The sequence below is a fragment of the Mya arenaria genome, chromosome 8 (genome assembly GCF_026914265.1).
Source record: "Mya arenaria isolate MELC-2E11 chromosome 8, ASM2691426v1".
NCBI classification, from domain to species: Eukaryota; Metazoa; Mollusca; class Bivalvia; order Myida; family Myidae; genus Mya; species Mya arenaria.
Window position 1 is genome coordinate 12052160 of NC_069129.1, and position 27432 is coordinate 12079591.

At 34.3% G+C, this 27432-nt stretch overlaps 1 protein-coding gene across 1 annotated transcript in view; it reads left to right on the forward strand.

The window, feature by feature from the left end:
* Window positions 1-26734, forward strand: part of LOC128243559 (probable G-protein coupled receptor CG31760) — a 109901-nt gene extending 83167 nt beyond the window's left edge. The window contains exons 3-13 of the mRNA XM_052961403.1: window positions 15080-15200; window positions 15897-16040; window positions 16660-16854; window positions 17336-17404; window positions 19043-19152; window positions 19714-19859; window positions 20825-20893; window positions 21960-22098; window positions 22740-22851; window positions 23377-23589; window positions 23909-26734. Coding sequence (XP_052817363.1) covers window positions 15080-15200; window positions 15897-16040; window positions 16660-16854; window positions 17336-17404; window positions 19043-19152; window positions 19714-19859; window positions 20825-20893; window positions 21960-22098; window positions 22740-22851; window positions 23377-23589; window positions 23909-24121 — 1531 coding nt within the window. The 3' untranslated portion in view covers window positions 24122-26734. The remainder of the gene's footprint in view (window positions 1-15079; window positions 15201-15896; window positions 16041-16659; window positions 16855-17335; window positions 17405-19042; window positions 19153-19713; window positions 19860-20824; window positions 20894-21959; window positions 22099-22739; window positions 22852-23376; window positions 23590-23908) is intronic.
* The last annotated feature ends 698 nt before the right edge of the window (window positions 26735-27432 follow it).

A 27432-nucleotide genomic window follows, 5' to 3' on the forward strand; every position in this document is an offset into this window, starting at 1 on the left:
CTTTTTATATGTTATGAATGTTTGTTTCTCATGTCGGAAAATAGCTCATGTTTCTTGATCACATATACCCGACTTTAATAAAGAGTCTTGTATTCAGTATTTTTAAAGGCACTGCGAATAACTATGTTTCTAATCACTATCAATGTCTCATGTTTCTAAAACAACGACATGTATGGTTTGAACGTTGTTTTTATCGTTTTTTTAAAAGAAAACACAAAATGTTCATGTGAGCTGAGTCACAAAGGTTGGTGAACAGCATCTATGAAAAAGCACATCGAGACAAAATACCCCATTCATATATATAAAAAAAACACGATGTAAAATTAATTGCTGTATTGGTCGTAATTCGGGTAATGATACTACCCGGGTACCCGCCAAACGTTCCCGGCCCGCTGATACCCGGTTACTCCAATAATATGGTAGAGTTTTCAATCTAAATTTATATCAAAGTTTAGAAATATCAAATCAAAGGAAACTATTGATCGACAACGGTAGTGGCTTTGTCAGAGGTATGAATCAGGAAGAAGGTGATGAGATGAAGAAAAGGACATGCTTTCAACATCTTAAAACCGCACTACACCAATCAACATTTAAAATCATATGATGATACAATGGAATTTACAGGGACAAGCCCAGAAGCCAAACATTAAATAAACCTTCCTGTTTAAAGGCACAAAACAAGGGCCCAAACGGGTATAAACTAGATACACAAACGTATAAACTAGATACACAAACGTATAAACTAGATACACAAACGTATAAACACTAGATACACAAACGTATAAACTAGATACACAAACGTATAAACTAGATACACAAACGTATAAACTAGATACACAAACGTATAAACTAGATACACAAACGTTTAAACAACAAATACACAAATGCAAACACTGCAACCAGACACCACACGCATGAAATCAGCGATTTATCTCTAAAAGAAACGTTCTGTGTATTTATCTGTATTATTACTATATATAGTTAAAGAAATAAGTCTAGCAACACACATTCTGCATTATTAGTAGTACAATATTTTAACAATGTGGCACAAAGACAGTCAAATTTATGACGACGACCTTGTTCCGACCCACAATGTACAAGATCAATCAGACACTCGTTGGGAGACATGAACTATCACATGACTACTGACATGCTTAGACATTATCATCGTCTTTCCGATAACGAAACACGAATAGGTGAATTATTTATCATCAAATGCCTATTAAAGGTGTCGTACATACGATATCAATGTTTACCGATAATAAATTAACAAAGCCTTTCTCTAAACATAACCCCCGCAATCGTGTCTGTCTTTAAAAATGTTTTTAATATAGTGTACGATGCTTTTATTAATACTTTTATTACTAAACCGCTTCTGAAGTTTTTTAGAGCTTCATAGTTTCTTCAAAATGATAGGGCTTGAACATCAGATACAAAAAAACAACAATACCTTAAACACCATAAAGGAATTAAAATAGTGTGTGATGGTTTGATCACCTCTTCCAGAAACTGATTTCCCAAGATAGCGGGGTACAAAAATAAAAAAAATGGGACCTGTAATCAGCGTTTAAGCCAGAAGGAAATGTTATTAAGATTTAATCCAATGGAAATGGCAGTTAAATATCCTATGCCTGTTGAATAAACAAACCAGATTAATACATCAGAAAATTCGAGTGTTTTCGCACCCAATTGTTGGAGATGCAATTTTTCTTCCAAATAAGATTCACCACAATTAATAATATTGTTTTAATATTCCAAACAGGATGAATGAATGTCGAAAACAATGGTTTTTATGAAGGATACCGAGTTTAATTTGAAAGAAATGAGCATAAAACACGGTACTTCTACCTCATGTATATGGTATAGTTTAACACAGTAAATCTTTTAGCAATCACCAATCATTTAATATTTTTGCGCTTTCTGCTTTTAAATACCCGGCTACAATCTTGTTACCAGTAATTAATATTTTCCATAATGCATTATTTAGTAAGGAGTTAAAGGTTTATCAGTCAAAATTGATGTTTGTTATACATGTGTATGCATTGATTTAGAATAAGAGTGTCACTTTAATGAATAGTGAGCCGCTGTGCACGTTAATACGTATAAATATCACAGTTAAGGTCATCTTTAAACCAGAAGTTCAGAACATGCCGTGATTCATACTGGCCAACAGTACTACATATTACCAACAGGTATCTATGAAATTAAAAATAGACTGGTACTTCAAAGGAAATTCCAACACCAAACAAACGCGTTTGTTGCAACGAATATCTCTTGTTTAAGAGAACAGAGGCCACAGTATTGGACAAATTAATTTCCTGGCGAATGATTTGTTTACATTCATGTCATTTATCAAACTATCAAGCTCTTACATATGTGGATCAATCTGGAGTGGCCGTCTTGGTTTTTTGGAATTGTTTGCGTAATGAGTGCCTGAGAGAATTGTCAAATACGGCGCTCATAATTGTCAGATGTAGCACAGCTAGCTGCAAAACGACCAGAACGCAGGAGTTAATTGACACCAAAGATTAATGATTTCCTAGATCGTTCTATGTGTCTTTGTGGAGCTTTAGATACATATATTGTTCCACTATCTCGCCTCACCCGATGTGATATAAATGAGAAATAGGAAAAATGGTCAGTTTCCACAATGAGTATCAATACTAAACGCCTTGTTGTCCCTCTATTCCTTTCAAAATATTTCTCTTTGAAAAACTACGATTTATGATATTATTTCAATAAAATTGGCCTGTATGTTTAATTTGTTAAATATTTGTTAGTGCCTGCCCTTGATTGTTGAGTCAAAACACTTTGCTTTAGCCCACTATGTATTTGAACCGTTCCAAAGGCAGGTAAGCGAGAGAAAGACAGCTGGTACCACACATGGATGAAAAATAGTGGAAGGGGAACAGAGCATGGCTATGACATTCTGTATATGAATTGACACCAAATGAGGGGTGCATTGAAAATAATGATGCGACGAGGATGTGTTGAAGATCCTTGCCTGGAATGCAAATGAGTTTGAGACGAGAAAAAAATTCTGATGAATTTACAAATAATATTACGTCTAATAATATTATATATTTATTTTTAGAATTGCAAATTGGATTATATCTTGTCACTTATGGCAAATACAGATATGCGAATTATATGTGTGCATTCGTTACTGATATGTTATAATGCAGAGTTTGTGATATGTCAATGTTGTTAGATTTTAAAATAAGTGAGTCAATGAGTACAGTGACCATGCCAGTATTGTATTTACAATTAAATATTATACATTGAAAGACTTAAAAACGTAAATAAATGAACGAAGACTACATTTAATGAAAATTTTCAACAGTTATTCAGAGCTGGATTAATGAGAAAGTTAACGGAATTAAATACGTTAGTTACAATATAGATACAAGTAGTAGAGTATTGATTAACACTGTTTTGATTAGTTTTACTAATTTGATAAAATATGCAGCAACCGTTATTAACCAACAAATACGAATGTAAACAAAAGAAGCAATTTGATGACAAGCTTATTGTTAAAAATAAAGATTAGTTTGAATGTGAGAGAGCAAAAACTCTCTATGAATAAGTTGTATAAATGTATCGAAGATGGTGGAGCATAAGATGGTACGCTGCCTCCTACGGATATACATGAGTTTCTTATCAATTTTCAGAGGGTGTTGCTTCATTCTCGAGTAGAGTAAAAGTTCGTAAAGGCAGTTGAATTACCAAACATTATTTTGTTCTGATAATAAGATTCGATAAAAGGCAATTTAACCCTTATATTTTGTTAACTATATTGCTGTGATGCAAAAAAATACCTTTTGTACTAATTGGCTGTATTGTTTGGGCTAAGACTCTACTGAATGTTATCGAAACTGTGCAAATTCATGCTTGTTAAAGGTTTCTTAATGTATCATTGAAGCTGGTAATGTTTTTGATAATATAGGTCGCTTTCCTCTACATACACATACTTTCCAACGATGCCTTAAATACTGTTTTAAAATCTGAACCTTCGTATTAATCGATATGCTATATAACTATGCTAGACACTGTTAAAATTTTATAATGGTTTATGTCATGGAAATTGCTTTAAGGTATAACGTATGAATTTTAATAGAAATCCAGTACGTAGAAAATGAATATGTTTTTCTTGAGGAACATGGAACAAGATTAAAACATCAGCAATTACACACGAGAAATCCGACCTGTTTAGAAAATCAAAAAAACTTCATAAAAGTTTTGTGTACGTTTATGCTTGTATAAGCATAGAAAATATGTGCCCTGCGTTACTGCTGATAGTTCTTGTAGATGTTTCGTTAACGTTAGATCTTCATCGAATAATCTTGCGAGAGAAATAGGCAGACATTAAGGATTTACTAGATAGCTTAGAATGTGTTTTCTTCATAGGATGAATACCATTATGTCATTAGATGTCCCTTGTTTATGGCCATAAGACAAGTTATCATACCATAATAATAATATGCAATTCCTAGAAACTGGGAATATATTGTCTACGTATGTGTTCCATGCGGATAAGGTTAGACAAAACTATATCCGTAGCAGTAAATAAGTTAATGCTTGTTGAGTGGTCGTACTACTGTTTTAACTTTGCATTTTCCATTCATTTTTTTATTTGAATGAAAATGTGTGTATAGGCCGGAGGCCTTCATACAATAAATGTTTGAATCTCGAACCGTGAATATGTTCTATTGTTAATAAACTTGTTAATACACGGACTTGTGTCATTTATATCATTTCATAAATTTAACATGCCTTTACCTGTTTTAGCTGCTGCATTCCTTATTTGAAATTCATCACAGGCAAGAAAATACTTACGGACTCCTCCAAGTTTATTTCTGAAACTTTCAAAACTTCATTTTTATTTTAATGTACTAAAGCAAATATGTTAATACGATGAAAAACGTATTTCCATGGTACTCTGTTTAGTTAACTCAATGGCGGTCCTGCTGCAGTCATATCAAAATATTCAATACTTTCAAACTTGTTTATACTTAAACGATAGCGTTCAATTCTCGGACAACGGTGAAGTCAAGCTATTTAAGACTGGTCTATTATAAGACTTACATAAACTAAATTAGGCTTGCTTTAACTTTTTAGTTTATTGGAAGTTTAAATTGCAAGCTAATTTACACTAATTATATAATGATAGTATAGTTCCCTCGGCAAACAACCATGTGACTCAAAAAAGAAAGTTCGAGTAAGAAGTATTTTCAAGTTCTATACCCCAAATTGAACACCAAATCAAATCAGAGGTCGAAAGCTGTGACCGTCTTAAGTCAAACAGTAGATAAAGTGATTCGAAAATAGAACAAAATCTGCAGGAAATTAGTGCTTATCTGAAAACAAGATATTGCAATGGCAATGTGAGATGTGTACATATAGCCATACTTTCGTGTCCAATATATCATAATGCTTAACCCACAATTTTATCAAGCAAGAGCAATAACTCGAAAATAATAGCTTGAAATTAATAAATTAAAACCAATACAAATATGTAAATGGGTTCGAAACAGTGGCTCTAGCTTTTTTAGGGGTTGTTTAGAAAACAAAGCCAATGACACTGTTGAGCTAGAGTCAAGGTGCGATAAAAAAGTAGGTATGACTCGTTAGTTTACCCGATTACGTGATTCTTAGGGCTTATTTGAGTAATTGGGAAATTCAGTGCAAGCTAACTATGTTTTATCTTCACACATATTACAGTTATTTGACAAAAACCAAATATAATGGATCGTATGATAGCATGGAATCAACTTCCAGATGATACCATTATATGCTTACTGCTTACGTATAATTCATTCATTTAGAGTCTACGAAGTTCGGTCATTTATCATAATGTTGCGAGGCGTGGTTCCATATAGAAATAGAAGCAATTACTAATGTCTTCATCGTACATAGTAACTTCACTGTACCAAAGCATATCTTCCATTCACAGATACACAAAAAATCAAATTGGCAAGGATTTATAAGGGAGGATGTCACTACATGGATAATTTGGACAAATATATTTCTGTGCGAGTGCTTTTTTGTCTGACAATTTGGCAGCATATTCACATTCAAAATTTATAAGAGAAATGTCATTTTAAAGGAATGAATTAGTTTTACTGCAGGAACATTTTCAAAATCATATTAAAAGTTTGTGCGTAGAACTTGATAACCTCATGCGGATGCCCATAAAATTGTTTCATACAAGTGAAGGAAAATATTGTCAGTTAGCCCAAAACGTCTTTCCTGTATGAAACAAATGCAAATATTGGTTCATTGAGAAATCTCTTGAGTATTACAAATGTGATATAATTTTCTCCTATCGCATTTAAACCTGAATAAACGTTGTATATTTGGCAGGAAAGCCTTATTATAATGTGGTGAAGGCATGTTTATCACAAGTTCTCTGTCAAGTTACCCGCAAAACTATCACGTGAATCACAAATGTGACATTTCCATGTGATTAAAGCTCGGGTAACAGCTTTTTGCTCTAGTTCAATGTCCACGCAAACAAAAGGAAAGCATAAAAGACAAATGACGTATCTGAATATAACGAATAAGGTATATAATACATCTTTGCTATAACACATCATGAGTTAGCTTCATGTACCTGCAAAATAAAAGTTTATGTCGAAACTGCTTTGTATTTAAAATATCTCCCGGCAAAATCAAAGAATGATGTCAAGACGAGTATGAGGCGTTTTCGGAATGTGTCTAATTTGCATATCGATTATGTATCAACATGATTTTCATAACGCGAAATATCGTAGTTTTATCGTTCTGGTAGAGGGGTGAAGATTGCGCCAAAATGTTGCGCCCTCTTTTATGTTACTTTTAACATATTCATTTGGGCCCAAACTAAAATAAACTTAATTAACTATTATAATGTTAATCCAAGAAGATCCAACTTTAAATCATTTCTGTCGAATATAAATTCCATTGCTTTATATACTAAGTTTTAAAGCTTGAAATGCACGATATTTACAAGCTTAATCTCGTTCTTACAGAGCAGACATCGACGTTAAAACACCGACGCTGCTAATCAATAATGTAAACTTTGGCGGAGCAATGACTTATAGTAAAAGTTAAACATGTGAATATATAGTAAAAGATTGACGGGACAAGGAAAAGTTTGTAATAGCTTCATAAACAATCTTTAACAATTTAAGTTTTATGCAATAGGTACATTAAGTAAACCATTTATATGATCCGCTCCGGCTTACAAAAAGAAGTGACTGGAACAATTAACGTCTTGATAAAAAGTCCGAACAAAATTAAGATGAATCCAATTAGAATTCTAATGAGTCTGGCATTCTCCAAAGGAACAAGATCATTTCTGAACAGACATCATTTGTCTTAAACCAGTGTTCTTGGTTTTGGTTGATATTCCGATGTCAGAAGTCTTTTACGTAGGCCATTTATTGTGAAAAAAGTATCGCTGCTACTCGGAGACGGACGTTGCAAGGTAATAAAGTTAATGAATGATTTTCCGTGCACTCGTGTTATATAATGTAAAAACAAAAAACTACGTATGCCTACATATATTTTCAGATACATATATGCATATTTCATATAAAAAATACACTTAGAATGATTTCATTAAACAAAGTTCAGAAGGAATAGCGATGTGTTTTCAATACTGAATTTAATTGTTATAACAATGCGGTCATTTAAATATTAATTTGGTACTTTAATATTGGAGAAAAGCAGCTGCTTGAAGCAGTTATAAGTGGGACAAAACATTCATTCTTAAAACAAATGCCCCTGTGCAGTATATCATGTACTCTGGCAAATTAACAGAACACGTGGTTGTATATTTCGGAATCAGTATATCACAGAAGCAACTAAAATATACTGCTCTTCTGATTTTATAGCATATATCCCTCGTGACCACGCGCAAAATGTCATATGTGGAATTATCGCGAGCGATATGATCTCGAAGGGATAATCGACTTCGCGGTTTCGCACCCTGACGTGTTATATCTTGTTACAGGTTCTTTCTGACGGATAGATAGGTCATGTCATGATATTAATGATGATAATGTTGTTAATGATGATGATGATGATGATGATGATGATGATGATGATGATGATGATGATGATGATGATGATGATGATGCCTTGTTTGTTCTTTTGAAGTCGTGAACAATATGTTATTTATTTTCGTTTAAAACACAATATAACAGAGTTGACCTTTAAGTTTGTGTTAATATTTCTATGAATATTCTTGCAGCAAACTAACCTCTTCAAATAGGTAAAGTCGGCACTGAAACCTCGGAATAAGGTCAAGGCATGATTAGGAAATAACTATCAAATCAAACATGGGAATATTTCCTTCCGCTGCGTAATGTCTCGGTAAAGACCTTACAAATTTGCATTCATATAACTATTTAGACGGGGTTTTTTAACACATGACCAGAAGCAGAAGCAATATTTTGTTACCCTTAACAGGACTTGTCTTGCCTCAGGTTATATGATTGTCATCATTTGTGAATATATCGTAAACAATTAGGTTATCGCGAAGTAAGGAAAATTAATTTCTTTAAAGTCATTCTGTTTGAGCAAAGTATTCAATTATTGCTTATAAACAACATATGCACGAACAGAAACTTAGACAGCTTTCGAAGATATTAATACATCGTTTCTTTTATGTTTTCTATACATATCTTTGCAGAGGATGTATATTGTCAAACGAAAATCTCATTGAAATAGGAAATTCTTTGCGTCTTCGATTGACCTAATGTTCAATACTTTGCATATTCTCTGATCTGATTTTCATCATTCTCTAAATTAACCCACAAGTGATAGTTCATATTTCTAAGGTTGGGAGGAACGTACTTCTCTGTCGTCAATGAACTTTTTAACAGCCTAGACGTCCTTAATATTGGCACGTGCTGGATTTCCTGTCTCCATGTATCAGTGTGTTGATTTTATTTCAAGTCCATTGCCAGTGGACTGTAATCTAATGGTTGTTTTTTTTCCAAACTTATTCGTTTGCCTTTTACACTTAACATATCTCGTCCAATTGTTGATGTTCATACGGATATTTTTGCAGTTTGCAAAGTTGACAGTCATCCAGCGCCCCCGTCTACGGCAAGAATAAGCGTGAAGCGTTGAATGCCAATGACATATCGCATTGTCCGATGTTGTAAACATTTAATAGACTGGTGCTTTTTATATATTCAAACGTATAACTAAAAATCAAGAATCGGGATACAACACACGTGTAGCTTGGGATAAATATTTGGGATAGATATGTTCCAAAACTGAGAAATCAACGCCCTTACTATGGCATTTGTTGAACGGGTTAGAAAAGAACTCACTGGTTAACTAGACCATTTCAAGAAATACAGCCACATAATATTATGCGTTGCTTATTGGCCACATGATAAAATGGTCTTCTGTTTAAGAAGTAATCTGATCTACCAAACACAGCAACGGCTACAGCAAATTTTCATCAAATCATAATTTTATCACGGCGTTGGTGTGCTAACAATGCTTAACGTAGAGCTCAACCGTGAAATGTTAAATGATGTATTATATTGTATTATATTGTTTTAGTGAGTCCGTTAGTCTATTAAATCTGCTTCGGCATTCATTTAATCAAACGCCAAAAATTGAAGCCCATTGATCACGTTTATGTAAAAATAAAGGTTAACTCGTATGTTGCTTAAATGTTTTGTCATTAAGTCGGCTTTCCTAACATTTTTGTGTATTTTATTGATTTAAGATAAATCAACTTCAAGACTTTTAACTCATCTTTGATATTATATGAAATTGAATTAGGGGTGATAATTCGCTCAGTACAAGGGTTTAACATCTAATGTACGCTTTGTGGTGTATCATAAATCCGTGCAATAACCCGTTCGACGTGTTTCCTGAATCAGATAGACCACGCAGCCTTACCTACTCCAGTAATGTCATTGAAATTCCATTAGAATTAAGCTTACGGACGTTTATACTGTACCTGTCCACAAGGTCGCAACATTTCCCGCGCAATACCGCGATAAACGCCTAGAGATAGTACAACAGAAGCGCCGCGGAGTCATCTGTGTTTTCTGAGACATTTATTTTTGTAATTTAATGTCCGTAGTTTTTGTTCATTAAGCAAACGGAAGTGTTTCGGTACTTGTTCGACAATTACGAAAACGCGTGGAAAGATTAAAGTGGGTTAAGATTGGGGTATACAACTGATATGGATCAAGTTACTTGTGGTTATATGTGATCTATCACTTATATGTCTTTGAAGTACAATTAAAAGGATGTTCAAATAAAGATAGAAAAATGATAGGTATAACTACAAATGGTTTTAATCGTTATAAACACGGCCAATCTGCCAATCTGCCTTGAACATAAATCTTCAAGATGCACTCTTACTCTCAAATAAGATTTACAACAATTAATAATATTGTTTTAATATTCCGAAAAGGATGAATACGTGTCGAAAACAATGGTTCTTATGAAGGATACCGAGTTTAATTTGAAAGAAATGAGCATAAAACACGGTATTTCTACCTTATAAAACAATAGTAGACTACAGTTAATCTTTAAGCATTCACCAATCATTTATTATTTTTGCGCATCTGGTATTAAATACACGTTTACAATTTTCTTATCAGTTATTAATATTTTTCATAAATGAATTATTAAGTAAGTAATTTAAGGTTTATCAGACAAAATTGATGTTTGTTTTACATGTGTATGTAGTGATTTTGAATAAGAGTGTCACTTTAAAATATTCGTAAAATGCTCGGACACAGACTAATATAAAACAACATATAGTAGGGTATTCGACATTACGCAGCAAACTGCATCACTACAAGCTATGTGATGTCCTCATTGTATGTTGTTGCACTGACTTTTTAATGTCTTTTGGGTGGTGAAAACATGCCATAGCACACAACAAAAGACGGCAATGTGTACGACAATGCACTCCTGCACGAATGCTTCGCGAGATCGGTATGAGACGATTCAGGAGACAGCGATACATTTGAACAATTTTGACATTCTTATCATCGCGATTATATGCGAAATGAGTTATAAACACACAAAAAAACACGTAAAAATGTCGTCAAAGTGTCAGGTTCACTCAAACAACTTATTTGTATTATTTTGTTACAAATCCTGTAAAATAAAAATCATCCAGTACTATATCATTTATATCTGATCTCATCTCATTGATGAGTCTCAGCAATTTCCCTGCCACTGCTCATTTCACATATTACAGCGATCGAGATATTATCCGATCCATTGTGATTTTAAGAGCTCGTAATATTATGTTCTCGGTCCCAAAACGTTCATATACTTCTTGTCAATACTGCCTGGAATGCCACTTCGTCGTTAATAGCAATTAACTCTATGTTTGTCATATTTTAGTACTCAACACAGTTTCCCAAAACGATATTCCGTCGATTTAATGAGGTTACATGGAAACTTGTGAACATGTGCTGGTTTATTTGATGTGCATACATTTATGATAGCAAGTTCAGTTCAATTTCATTTACTGTTGGTATGTTTAAACGGAACGGCACTGCATGATACTAAACATTGTAATAAATGTGCTCTTCATTGTTTGTTGACGTAATTTGAGACTTGAAATAACATCGATGTGCACATATGATAGCAATCCAACAATGCAAAAAGCCTTAATTGTTATAAAACTCGATCTGGCATTAGGTTAATGCTTTACGAGAAATTGTGATCAAAGTTTCCTTTATTATTTGTCAGGTTCATTTCAGGCTTTGAATAACTGAATTTGTTCTTTAGCCATGTTCAAAGATCTTCCAATTAGGGCATCGACGGTAACCGGGATACCCGCGGGTCGGGTATGTATTGTTGAGAGCCCTGGTACAAATTAAAGTAAACTGTACCCGACCAATACTATATTACCATCTAAGGTGCTTTAAGGTGTGTTTACTTCCGCTCTGTCGCCTGTTGCTTGTTAAAGCGAATACAGGGGATGTTCCTTTGTAATTTGCTTTTTTGTTGATCGCGTTCCCTCGTCTTTGTGATTGAACTAAGTTTTCGTTTAAATACCGTGTATTTACTGTGTCGTACTTGTTATGCGGCGATAAATGTATATACAGTACACGGGTACCTGCGGGTAATAGATGATCGGGTACAGGGGTCCAAAATTAATACCCGACCATGCCCTAGCCTCATATCTTTAAAAGCAATACAATTGACCTATATTAAATATCAGTGGTCATCTTTGCCTAAAGTAGTGATGTAGCTGCCATACATTTGTTACTTAGTTTCGTTGCCCTTTTTATTTATCGTAATTTAACAGTGTCACAAACATAACGACATAGCAATCGAAATGATAGAAGACCTCGATCATTTACCAAGTAACTTTTAAGGCTTAATCTAGCAAAACTGTTACCCCTTTTATTTAAAGGCATGTGATTTTAGCGCCAATTCCAAAAACCATGTTATTGAGTCGGAAAAGTAGTATGATTCCATGCTACAATCACCGTGATATGGCGTGCCAACAAAACTTTTTTATTGGTCAGAACTCTCACGGGGTTAATAATACATATAAAATCTAAATAAAAATCGCATAAACGACGAAAAGCGAAAGTATCAATTTGTTTCAATGGCGACTGTCAACTGGCCCATAAGGTTTCGCCTGAGTGCCACGTCTGCATTGTCTGATGCCTCCTACAATGGTTTGATTTCACGGATATTGAAATTGATTCAAGTTGCGGGCTAATAAATAAACACAATTTGCTCAAAACGATAGCTTAATGTTTCAATTTGAACGATGTTAATTGATTCCCTTTTACACCAGGCATTTTAGTTTGGATTTTTGAAGACACGAAAAGGGGTAGTTCAAATGTTAACCTGACAAAGGCAACTTTGATCTATTTTGAGGATTTGGTCCATCAATATGGCAAATAAGATCTATTCAGAAGAATCATTACTATGTTCAGCTATATACAATATGTGAAGATTTCACAGTTTCTTTTCTTAATATAGAGAACAAAGTTCAATACATCACTGTCAAGGCTTATATCTTCACTGAGATATAAATATTTCACAGGTCACAGTCATTCACTTGGAAAGTCTGGAAGAAAACACCAAAACACAATCTGATTAAAGGGCATTTTGGTATAACAACACGTATCTTGTGACATGTGCGCAGACGGTTAAACCACCATGGAAGTTGATGGACATTTTCCGGGACGTCAGCCAATTAGCTGCAAGAAAACGTTGTTTTCGCAATCCTAAAACTAAGACCAAGAACAGATCCTTTTTGAGCAAAGAATAATGTATAACATTATCATCATTGATAAATGTAATACTTGCAGAACTGTGAATGTCCTTATTTCATGTAAAAGCATACGAAGGCATACAATACGGACTGCAATTTTCAGGCAGCATGCCAATAATTATTGGCCATTTACACTTTGTTCTTCATCTGAACACAATCAACAAATGTACTGGCTACCATGTGCATGTGGTCTTTTCCTGTGTTTTAGTTAATAGCATGATACATAACATCATCTTTCAAGGCCTAAATCGCGGGGTGAACCATCATAAGATTGTGACAGTTTTTACTTAAATATTAGTAATTTCTGATACATAATGATGTTAATAAACAAAAAGTAGATATTTTAAATCTGTTTGATCTGGTGGTTTGAACATTGGTGATACTCACAAACAGCAGAACATATACTGATTTACGCAATAAACGCTCTATACCCCTGTTTAAAAGCACTTTTTTTGCAGCTACATGTATATTGAAGTTTCCCTTACAGTTGAGATCAATTTAACCAGGTCTCCAGGAAGTCCACGATATTATTCTAAGCGAGAACTCACTGTTTTAACACACAATTACATTAAATTGTCCTCATTGCACCGGAATGCTGATCGCATATATAACTCTACTTCGTTTATTGTCTTGTATGTCTCTTATTGGTTGTCTGTTTTGCTTTCGATTTTGAACTGTCATTCAATGTTACGGTAAGCGTATGATTTTAGCTACTGGGCTTTTCTCTGTATTTTCCATTTCATTATCAAATATTGTCAATATCGAATTAGACATTGAAAAACAACGTTAAGTGATAATTTTACATTTTCTTCTTTCAATAATAGTAACAGCGCATGTGTCAACAGCTTAACATACACAATGCAATTCCGGTTAAAATCCGTATACTGCTTTAATTTTACGAAATCCTCTTTCGCGAATCGTTTCGTTCCGTGAGGCTTACTTCGTTTCCTGGGTATGCAAAGTATTCATGTTTTCGAGATGGTAGGAAAATATACTTTTGTTGGGCCCACAGCCATCGACCTCTGGTATGTAAGGCGGGCACCATTGAAACACTTTTGTTCTTACTCTCACTTAATTTCTTTTATACTATGAATTTTATCATTAAGCAACATGACAGAACGCAATTGCTAGCAAATATGAGACCTCCACGAAATGAAAGCAATTGTACAGAACACCAGCCATTAATACCGCACAGGAAATCGCGGAAGCACAAATAAATTGTGTGCAAGATGGTCCGGATCGGACACGTTTAACATAAATAACGTATCTAAAATTCGTTCGCGCCATAAAAAGAAATGACAATTACTTTGGACACATCTTCATGGCATGATTATTCAGGAAAATCAGAAATAGGCCAAAATTGTAATAAACCTATATACGAAGGACAGAGACGTAAATGCGTATAAATGTTTTTTTACATGTATTTCCATATAAAACAAAACTGAGCCTATAAACCAATTATGATAGCATTACTTCCACTATTTAGCACTTATTGTTGTATTTTGAGGGAAGCATTTAATACAGTTCTGTAGATAAACTTTGATTTATATTGTCGTTTGTCACTTACTATAAGTCGTGAGAAGTTGAACAAATATGAGTTTATGTTTGTAAAACATACTTTGAAATATCATATATATATTTTATGGTCAAACATGTATTCGTTGGTATCGAAAAATGATCAGATTTAATAAGAAGTCGTTTCAGAATATGTCAGAAAGTGCACCTAAAAAGCAGACATTGGAAAAGTACATATCATTAACAATTCAAGGATATATTTGTTTCTGATTATTTATTTAATTGCAGGGGAACAAGCGGAATCGACATTGACCTTCAAAAAGTTGACATTGACCAGTGTCCAAACGAGCCGAGTGGTGAACTGAACGTATTTGCCAACTCCGCACGATGCAAAAACTCGACGACCAGAGTAAGTTATTTCATGTAAATGTATGGCATGTTGCAAAATTAAGCTTAAGATCGAGTTTTATTTGTTTTATAACGTATCATTAAGTAAGGACAAACACATACAGCCCAATGAGTTAGACCCACACCGGACATCACAGCAACACCAACTTTTTATAAGAGTGATAGACATACACAAGAGCAAACCATTTATTAAGACAAATGGCAACTTTTAAATTGTTTCGGAAGGCCTTTTGTCTGTTGAAATATGTAGCAAATCTTTAATAATTATCTTGAAAATATATAATCTATGTATCGAGGACATCATTAGTAGCAATCTAATTCACTTCATGTGCTAGTTAATTACGTTCACAAGCATTTGAAACGTTCTATTGTTCTATTGGGACTTATTTTAAGTGAACAGAAATAGTATGGAATATAACGTTTCTATTATGATTGACAAAGTGTTCCAATTTAATATATTTGGCAAATACTCAAATACAAATGGTCTCGAAGGTAATTTGTGTTGTCAGTTATATAATAAATAAGTTATAACATAAAAGAGGACATGTCAAGAAAGAATGGCAGCTATGACGATTTATGTCCCTTGTAAGCAAAAGCGTTTGTTAGTGTAAAACATAACGGGTCTCTTATTTATAAAGAGTCTAATGTAATTTAATCAAAATAAAAATGTTGTCACGTTTTTTTGTTCTATTTCCAGTGCGTCCCAATAAGTGGACTTGGTTTCCGCCGGGGATCCTACAAATGTGTTTGCAAGGATGGCTTCTATTTTCCAGACACTAAAGCACCCAATAAATTCTACAATGGCTCAACAATAGAGGTCAAATACCGAGAGAAAATTGATGTAAGACAAGTTAATTGTAAGATATTCTTACCATTAAATAAAAACAAATATATCAATTTGATCAGTTAGTGATTGTCAGATATAGTTTGCAACAATATGTTCATTCAACAAAACAAAACTTGTTCTTGTTCCCAGAACGAAATTTATTATTGCACAATATGAAAGTCAGGCATTTAAAATTGTTTGCGATGATTGATGTTTATGATGTTGATGTTTACTAACGTAAAGAAATAAAATCGATTGTAGGTTTGGTTTAGTTGGTAATGGTTTAAGTCTGTTTAAAAGAGCCTAAAATATACAGTTTAATCTTTTTTTCTTACCGGTAAAATAGCAATTAGAATACAGGATGAAAGGAACCTCGACTAAAAGAAAGTCACTAACAAAATGCGTATCAAACACAAATTCCAAACAACATATCGATGTTTTAAAATACGTTCAGCTCAAGAATGACGTTACGCTTGTTGAACTGTGCTGAAAATGTTCTCCAAGCACTGCGGTATAAAAACTTAATATTGAAAGAACGAATGATTGCATGTATGTGGTGTGTAGCAGGATGAAACACAAATGATAAAAACGCATTGAAATATATGTAATTCAACAACTAATTTTCTCTTGTTAGGGTATCAGCGACTACTACGAGCAGAACTTCGAGTGTTTGCCATGCGCCGAAGGCTGTGACACATGTGAAGACCCAAGCCCCTGCGTTCTGACCCTAAACTGGATACAGAGGAGTGTGGTATTGGCGGTTTCCGGGGTCATTATGTGCGGAATCCCGGCCCTTATATGGTTCACTGTCCAATACAGAGATGTTAAGGTAGTTAAACTTTTGTAAAATTATTATTTCATGCAAATTTTTACTTAAATTCCTTTTCTTTTTCAGGGTATCGTCTTGTTATTGTGTATTCAATCTTTCTAATTTGCTATCATATACTGCATTGCTTCAACTACCTCAGGCGAAGTCATTTGATCTTTAAATATAATTATTACATTTTAACTTGGTCAAAAACCAAATAATCGGGCATAGATTGAACAATATATTGAAGTGACATTAAATATAATGAGCAGCGTTCAACTAGCATCTGCCGAGCAAAATACTAAACTCTTACATGAACATAAACGTTATGAACGTCATTTTGGCCTACATAAAAATTATTGACGTACCTATCACGCGTCGTTCTTAAGTGTACGGGGAAATGTTCAATTGCGATATTGTTACAATGACATGTTACAGATACTGGTGGTCTGTGGAATATCAACATTCAAAACTTTAAATTCTTCAAATTGTTTGTCTTCAGGTTCTGAAAGCAGCCTCTCCTGTTTTACTGCGTATTGTGCTGCTGGGTGCATTTCTTCTGTATTGTCCGGTGAGTGAAAGGTTATATTTCCACACGATGTACGTTTTGTGTTTCTAATTTGAAAACAGTTATCAATTAATTACAGAAAATAATTTGAGAAGACTGGTTATTAGAGATTGTACCCTTTGTGTTATATTATATGAGACAATATGTCATTTAAACGTTGTGTTTCATCTTTGAGTGAATGTGTGCTGTTCTCTCTTTGGGTATAAATCGTCAACGGAAAGGTGTCCCTATGATAGAGAATGTCTTACATCAGCTCAATATTGATTTATAAAGTTCGTTTAACTTATTTTTTTGTAATCCCTTTTTTGAAATCGCATGAAATACTTATATCCTTATTTTCATTGTCGAGTAATTTTATTGCAATCCATGTCGCTAGTGTATCTATCTTTATTCTTCTTGTTTTCTATTTTTTTAGAATCAAACTCTATTTTTCTATTCAAATTTACACACATATTTCAATACATATAACTGAATAGAAATACGGCCGACCAATGAGTCGAAAGTAATCTTGAAATATTTACTAAATGGAACTTGTGATTGCGCATGATTACATCCACTTAAAATAACACTGAACGTGTCTCTTCGAGCGAACGTGTTAAAACAACAAAACTCAACATACGTCAAAAGGACATGATAGATGTTGAAACTCAATTGCGAACACATCGATATATTCAGATTAGCACACTAAAAGCCAGGCGAGGGAAAAAACATCATTCTTTTTCAGTTCGCCAGTTCTAATCGTGTTTCACGTAACATTACTTTTGGTAGCTAGAACCATTTTATAGTTGACAGAGCTTATGGATTTCTAGCCTTTCCTCAGTCTCTTCTTACAAGAAATCTTTAAAAGCCTAAATGACTTAATTCCACCCTCGACACGATCGGTTTCTTTGCCTCTAAATTTAATTTCCGTTTTTTTACAATCTATGTGGATACGTCTAAGAATACGCCAGACAAAAGACGATGTAATTAATGCTCTGCACAATATCTCAACTAAAGTTTGTGTCTGAATAATCAAGACAGAATCAAAACGCCCTTTTGTGTCACTTAAGGGGGTTTTTTTGCAGAACAAATTGTCATAAGCATACGCAAAAGTATAACTTCCATCATAATTTAAGACTTTGCGATTAATACATTACATTTTATTTTATGACAATATTGTTGCAACCTTATATTAGTTTGAATCAATTGCGTGCCTGTCTGAAGATAACACACCCTTCTCCCTAAGCCTGAATCTGTAAACACGTGTGCATTTCTTCGTTCTAGGTTTTAGTATCGCCTCTTAAATTACTCACTTCCAGTTTTCAATATTGGTGTTCCGCATCCAATCATTTTGCGGACACAAATATTGTACTGAGACCAGTTCCTTATTACAAGGTAAACATTGAAACCAAATTTAGATAGAAAACGGGTCAAACAGGTCATATTTCGTTGTCAGTTTGTCAAGAACTAGTTCTGCTCCACCTGAATATCTCCAATAATTCCAACCTTATGCGGGCGTATTTATGAGATTAATTTAGTGTTGTTTTTTTAATAATAGTATTGCTTTGTTGTTGTTGTTGTTTGTTGCGTTATTGTGGTAGGGTTAAGAATGTGGTCCTGTTAATGTAGGTATTTTACCGCATATTTTGTTTTTCTTTTCAGCTTGTTGTCAGCTATTTCGAAGTCAGCGTTGTCACTTGTTGTTTAAGATTCTGGTTTAGGGAAATTGGATTCTCAATATCATACGGGGCCTTACTGCTGAAAACTTGGAGGTAGGTAAATAATATCTATTGAAGATAGTTAAGCGTCCGATACTTTTATTGAACGCATGGAGATTATAAAGTATTCTCGAAAGAATGATAATTAATTCTGAGTATATATTTCTGAAATATTAATATGTAAGAAGCTTCGATATCATATTGGTCATTTCTGATTGGAGTTTTGTAGCTGGCGAATAATTTCTCTACTCTATGGAAGCGTCAGTTCTTGCTTGCAAATGGAAGGTTTGACGTTTTGGAAATCATAGGTCGCCGGTCTGTTGAAAACATTGAGAGTAGTTTTAATACATTAAAAAAAATGTTGCAAACCGAAAAAATATTCCTAGGAGTTAAGTTTTTCGATGTGAACCTCAGGTTTCCAGGAAGAGTTGAAACGGAACTTGGATAACTCATACTAATGAATTGAAGAAAAATGTTTGCTGTACTTATCCAAAATGCTGTATTGTGATAACATGCAAAATAACATGGTGGTATCTAACTGCAAACTCTATTTATGATTTATATTGATATTCTAACATGATACAGTTTATTAAATACCATCTTCTTTGTCTACAGAATATCAGTGGTATTCCGAGTGCGGTCTGCACAGCGAATCAAGATATCGGACACAGACCTAATGAAAAGGTTGTTGATCATCGTGTTTATATTTGGAACATATTGCGCCGCCAGGACAATGGCCGGAATGCCCAGGGTTGTTCAGGGTGGGTTGTAGTTTTATTATTATTTTAAAATTGCTCAACAGTGTGATTTCGTATAAATGACCAATTTGTTAGGGATCACTCTTCCTCATATTTATAAATATAAATTTCATTTGAATATGTATTGAAAACGTATACCACTAAATGTACAGATACAAGTGCAAATGAGGTAATGAATGTATTAGAACTGAAACTTTAGATGTGTACGAATTAAACTACAATGTAATAGAAATTTAAGGAATTGATACCCTGAATTACTCAGTTTTTGTTTATACTATTTTCCACAAACTTTACTATATAAATCAAAATATAATTGTCGTTGTACTTTTTCTCATTGATCACTTTTAAATTAAAACTATATTAATTGGTTCTTTTTGGCTTACATTAGGTTCAGATAAAAACACAGCATTATATATACAATATGTTTCAAATATAACCATTTACGTTTACATTTGCTCACATTAATTAGTGTTTTTCATCTTTTTAACTCGTGTCCTTTTGCACAAACTATTAATAGTCAATAGAGAATACGTTTTGAGGAAAATGGTCAGCTTATCTTTCGGTCTAAGATAATTTATGTGATTAAATGTCATTGATTTATTAGCATGCGTTATAGCAACAGTCTAAAGAGATATATTATTTTCGAGAGATATCTATCAACATATGTAGCAAAACATTGGTAATTTACAGATAAAGACATACAGAAGCCAACGAAAGCACTTTGCAAGAAAACATCAAACGTATTCAGTATTTGTGTTTAATAGTTGAAAAATAACATTTTTGTCGTTAAATTGAAAGTCAGACACTGTCATGGACAATTGTAAATTCTCCCAAGTCCATTAGATTTCTCATAAACCATGGTCGCCGGTAAACATCGAGAAAAAGCAAATGGTCGTTATGCAAAGTGTACTGAATGTAACGAGTTAGTTGAAAGCTTGTTCCGTAATGTGTATCTTTATATATTTCAGGAAAGCACGCAAGCGGTCTTAAGGCTTTTCAATGTTCGTCGGACTGGTGGGATCATTCAGCCGCTATAGGTAAAAATGCATTTTCTTTTACGTCCTTATATGCGTCATATGCCTGGCCATTACTATTCATGATCACCTAAACGTTTTAAGAGAATAGACAAGGCCATCAATACTGTAATACGTGAATTTTTTATACACCTATCATATTTTACTCCACTCTATCTTTATTTCATGTCAACAGATACTATTAAGTCATATCATGACCAAATGTAGTGCATAAATATTGTTAAGATATCATAAATGGAAATGTTTATTAAAACAAAACACGATTGTTAAAATTATCTCACTGTATTAAAATCTCTACGTACAACCTAAAACCAATGTGTTTTATTACAAATGCTAAGTATTAAAGCAGGAGTTTGGTGAATTTAAATAGAACAAGGGCCAACCACGGTATACCGGTATATAAGTATTTGTGTTCGAAAAAAGTAAAAGACTTGCTCATAATATTGATTGACTTAAAAAGTTATCCAAATTTTCATTTTAGCGATTTGCGGTACACTAATATATGTTTAATTACATGCACGTTATAAAAAATATTTTATTTTTCCACTTAGTGAATAATTTGAGAATGGATATTTTTCAAGCCGCTCTATTTGTAAACACAAACTAAGGGAGACAACAGCTTTAAAATGTATGTTGGTGCTTAACATGATTTATTAAGCACCATGCAGTACATTTTCCTATTTTGTATTCTAAACGTACCTTTCAATCATTCTTATCCTAATTATCCAAATAAAAATGACTTACTGCCACTTAAAATATGTGTAATGAAAACAAATGAGCATCTGTTAAGCAGAACACCGCAGATATCGGCAGGTGCTTCCTTTTTAGTTATATTGCATTCGAAAATATATTCCTCGCTGTTTTCCGAACTATCGGAATGTTTTCATGTTTAATTCATAAGAATGATGTAAAAAAATCTTAGATTGCAATAACTTATCACTTACTCTTTAGGACTCATATATGACGGCTGTAACGTTCTTCAGCGTTTGTTAAGCTCAAGACCTCTTCTGAGCATACTGTATATCGCTTGCAATGTTGACTTATATTTTCTTATTTGTGGATATTTCAGCTGAGCTGTTATTTCTGTTATGGGGTATACGTCTCTGCATCGTAGTACGTAAAGCACCCTCAGAATTCAACGAGAGCAGGTTCATCAGCTGGGCCATCTACAATGAAACCTTGCTCTCGCTCTTCCTAAATGTTTCGATGTAAGTTATACTTAATTCATTGAAGTAATTCAATGTTTTTATGTTATCAGGTTTTGCCAACAGAAACAAACCAATTTCCAATTAGACCTGTCGACTCTTTAGTCGTCCATGTAATAAGCTAGGTCATTTAAAAGGCATACAACTCACACCTATTTTAAAGGCATTATTGTACAGAGTCAACGTCAACTTCTCTCTCTCTCTCCCTCTCTCTCTCTCTCTCTCTCTCTCTCTCTCTCTCTCTCTCCCTCTCTCCCTCTCTCTCTCCCTCTCTCTCTCTCTCTCTCTCTCTCTCTCTCTCTCCCTCTCCCTCTCTCTCTCTCCCTCTCCCTCTCTCTCTCCCTCTCCCTCTCTCTCTCTCTCTCTCCCTCTCCCTCTCTCTCTCTCCCTCCCCCTCTCTCTCTCTCTCTCTCTCCCTCTCTCTCTCTCTCTCTCTCTCTCCCTCTCCCTCTCTCTCTCTCTCTCCCTCTCCCTCTCTCCCTCTCTCTCTCTCTCTCTCTCTCTCTCCCTCTCCCTCTCTCTCTCTCTCTCTCTCTCTCTCTCTCTCCCTCTCTCTCTCTCTCTCTCTCGCCACTGAACACAAGTTACAATAATCTAGACCAAGTTGCTCTTTCTTACGTTTTCTGATATGTTTGTGGTTTCAGGATATTTCTTCAGGATCCGTTTCCAGCGAACCCAGACCTACTATATCTCGTCATCTTCATCCACTCCAACCTCACCACCACCGTCACCCTAGCCTTCCTGTTTGGTAGTAAAGTAAGTAGTAGGTCTCTTTGTCCAAGTAGGTAGTTTTACGGTATGTATGTTGCCTAAAATAGTAACAAAATTCGTCTAAGACGTGAGTGTAAGTCGTATGTAAGACGTTTTTGGGGGAAAAGTAGGTCGACAGAAGAATTCTGAAAGAGGGCACCCTTGTATCGAGAAGGAAACATAGTCGTAAATTAGGCAGTTTTGACATAAAAGGAACAAATAAGTTCCTTGTTTCAGTAACTACAGTTAAGGCGTCATATAAATACAATGTAGTGTAGACCCTTACCCAACTAGTCCAGCATTTTATAAATAAAATTATTTCTAGAAAAGACATGAGATAGGTGTAATGTTTCTGGTGGGTGGTAAATTGTACTATCTTTACCCATTTATTGCCATACCAAACTTACACAGTTCATAGTTGCTTAAGACAAAATGCGAATTTGGACGCCGAATGCTCGTGCTAATATACATTAAGTTACTAGTAAGTCATAGTTCAAAATGTACCAAAGGTTTTTTTTGTTACCGTTTTAGGTATATATGGTGTTGAAATACCGCGGTAAAAATAATGAGGTGCAGCACACAACGATGATGTCGAAGGGGGGCGGTTCGCGACACACGTATAGCAACAAGCCAACCATGAATACAGACACCATCACGTCAAATGCAAACTCCACCTTTGACAGATACGCTGAAAAGTCTAACGCCGACGGCGAGTCCGAAAGTCTGCTAGAAAAGGATATACAGGTTTGGACATTTTGAAATGGATAGCACGATCAACGTTTACTCCAAGTGCATCCATTTTGTCAACATTTGTAGTTCATGTGGAAAATGTCTTCATTGGCATTCCTTTAAACAATGGTACGCTATTTCGTTGTTGGTGTCGTGTTCTTAAGGGGCGTCGTTAAAGATATTGCTTTTTGATAGCTGAAAATCCTACAATATAATTCAAAAACCTTTTAACCATTTCACTATTTTTATTTTATTTTAAGCGTTCTCTGCGCCTGTATTTGTATTCCACTGACTAAGCATACAAATGTAAAATACGAGTACAAATCCATTGCAGGAGGAGTTTCGTCGATTATATATGCAGCTCGAGACTTTAAAACATAGAAATATGAAAATTGGCAATCGCCATTTGCAACATAAACTGTCCGCAATGACTGAAGCAGCTCAGAAAGACGACAGCCCTGAAGAATCCAAACCATGTACTCCAAATATGAACGGAAAACGTGTTATCATAAATTTGGATGATTTTAAAGAATCGACGCGTTTGTAGAACTGTGTAACATATTCTCGACAATCATTTATACATCACGTGATATGCAACTTGGAGGAAGAGCAATGCCAGAAACTATTATAAAACTGAGTTATTGTGGGCTGAGTCGTCGTGTGAGAGCTGAACTACTGGTCGCGCCTACCTAATCAGGTAGAATGAAAATGGTAATGCAGGATATAGTTTTGGGAGTGCGTGCAGACATCGTTAGTGAGTGTTGTCGTATATGGCAACATTTATATCCTACTTAAGAAAACGTTATGCTAAAGAACACAACAAACGCTTCAAATGCGTGTCTGAAGATTGCTGAGTACTCTGAGGACTTATGAAGGGATCGCCTGAAATTTATCAAATGATATCTGATGACAAAAGAAAAAAAATCAGACATAAGGCAAAACATACGGATATACGAAACTAAACGTAAGGTGCCAAAGTGTTAAGTATGTGAGGGATTGGTATTCTCAAGTTTAGTGGAACATGTGTAGCTAAATGCTTAAGTACCGCAGGCCCCAATTTCTAGAAACTTCATAAGCTTAGCATGCTTAAGTAGCTTATTTCAATTAGCCAAAATACATACTTAAAATAGATTTTTTAGCAATGAAAAGTGGTAAACTGTGATTATTATTTAGATTACTCATATCTAAAGCATAAAGACTCTTAAAGACTATTACGCATATTATTGAAAAACAAAAATAGTGAGCTTAGCATAATACTGCTAAAACGAACTTACGAAGTTTCGAGAAATTGGGGCCAGATAATTATCGTCTCAGACATTTGTCGTTCCGCTTATCAATTACAGTACAATATATAAGGAAAAGTTAGTAACAATTTTGGTTGTATCTTTGTTTGTATGTGTTTTTTAAAGAAAATCAAATTTGTAGTGGGAATACAATAATGGTGACCATTTGTCTAACATAATTATGTTTTTATAAGGGAAAGAAGAAAAACCGGAAGGAACGTTTTCTGAAATAAACTTCCTTACCTTTATACTAAGATATATAAAACATATAGGGGTAATAGTGATAGGACGCTTATGCTGACGTTCTGTAATAAGCTGAGATCGGTTTTTAAGCACGTATCCGTCGATAACGCGTAGTGTTCGAGACGGATGCATGTTTATACACCGGACGAGACACAATAAAGGTCTTCAGAAAAGCGTGCTATCGTAGAATTCCTTTTATCATATGTCTCCGTTGTTCAATCCCTTATTATAACACACTGTTCATATTTATATCCAATGAAACCGCACTAACTCTTAACACGATTTTTCATGGAGTTAATCGTCCGGGGATGACGTCAGAAATCAGTCGCATTATTGATTTAGTGCATTTTCGTAAATATTTTTAACACAAATCATCAGATGAATTGTTCGGGAAAGTCTCATAATGAATTACAGTACATTACTGAAAAGCTGTTATTGATTCATTAGTTAATATCCTTATCACCTTAATAAACATCAGAGAGTTGAACCCAGCTATCAACACACGCTACTAGAAGAATACGGGATCAGGAAAGGAAAGTAGCATCATAGGGATTTTTCAATAGGACGTGTTGTGTTTCCACTGATAGATATGGAAATCTAAGTTTAAAAGAACATAAAAAGTACTACATGATTTTCGGTGATTAATAGAGATTGATCAGTAAAATAAATAGGACGGTACAAACTGTGAACATATCAATATTAGCCCGCTTTTAAATCCAAACTAAACGCGCACAGGGTTTGGACAATTTCTACAACGTTATTTCGGAAATGACGTTGCATTTGCGTCCAATTTAGCGCGCTTTTCTGCAAAAACACAAATTACATTCATTTAATATCATTTCTAGGCCTAAAAAAGAAGAAAAATGTTTGTATAAGTTTACAATCGCAGTTATTATTTCCGTGTGAAATCAAAAGATAAGCTTACACTCGTTACTACGCCACTCATGCAGTAAAGGTTTTTGAGCTGAATTGGTTTTAAGTTTTTACATTCTTCTAATGAAACAAACCATTATGATCTATAAAGTAATATTTAAAAAACTGGTATTTAATGCCTATTTTTTCAGCAATCGTTTATTTATTAAATTTTGTCTTCCTATATCAGGCAGGTTATGAATATTTATGAGAATCTTTAAAAATTGCCCTTCTTTGTTCTCCAATGAAAGCGTTAAAGTCAATTTCAAATTGAAAACATATTTCTCATAAAATGCCCAGACGCGTTGATAAAAAAAAAATAGTCAGTCATTTTTCCTGTATGCAGTCAACATAATCTAAACTCAATAACGGTCGCATGGTCAACAGTAAATTTCCTATCATTCATATTTTTAATTTAATAGATCAAGTCACAGCGCCGGCTTCGCTCGCTTGTGAAATATTCCTTAAAATTCAAAATGTGAACGATAACTAATACATAACCCAGATGACGGCAGTGTATTTGATGATTGATCAAGTTTTAACTATTGGATTTTATGCAGAATTATACAGTGAAATTGCTAAGAGCAAATATTATAATGTCTTTCAGAGCTATATAAGTAAATAGACACGACATCTTGTTCATTGTAATATAAAATTGTGTATATACTTAGAAGTAAGCCATTGTAGTTGATAAATAGTATGTGGTAAATTTCTAACCAAACTGTATACATATGGGTTTAATAAATGATGTTTATGATGCCATTGGTTCATTTCTTTATTTTCAAAGGTTCAAACAGTGCGACAAATTATATGCTCACCATAATTTGAGAGATCTGACAAGATATCGAACTCGTCCCCGAGACATTATGTCAAGTTTGGTAAATATTGGATAACAAGTAGTCAAGTGAGAGAGCCAGAAAAGTTTATTGTGTAGAGATCGGACTAGTTATTGATTTGTTAGAGATTTATCCCGCATGAGCATTGTTACACTATTTGATTCAATTAGATTAATTATGGCCAAAGGAGATAGCGGAAAATGTCAACTTGGCCACATATTGGCACTTAAAGGACCATAACTGAAGGGTCGCAAAAGCGAATATATTAGCAATCACTCAAGTTCATCCGAGACATAAAAATCACAATCTACTAGTTTAACGACGTTTAGATAAAAAATGATCAATTAAGAGAAAGATCAGGAAAAGTCAGTTAAGTCATGTTCCACAAAATCAAGGATTGCAACAATGGGATACTTAAGGTATCATTCGAGCTGTTGAATCCTTTCCAGATACTATCAAAACGATGCCCGCTATGGCTGGCCATAGTATGTTTCGCGTTTCGAGAAATATTATGAGCTCACAAATGTGGTATAAGTTTCTCTTTCAGCTAGCTAAACGTTGTCATAATGCGGATGAAGTCCGAA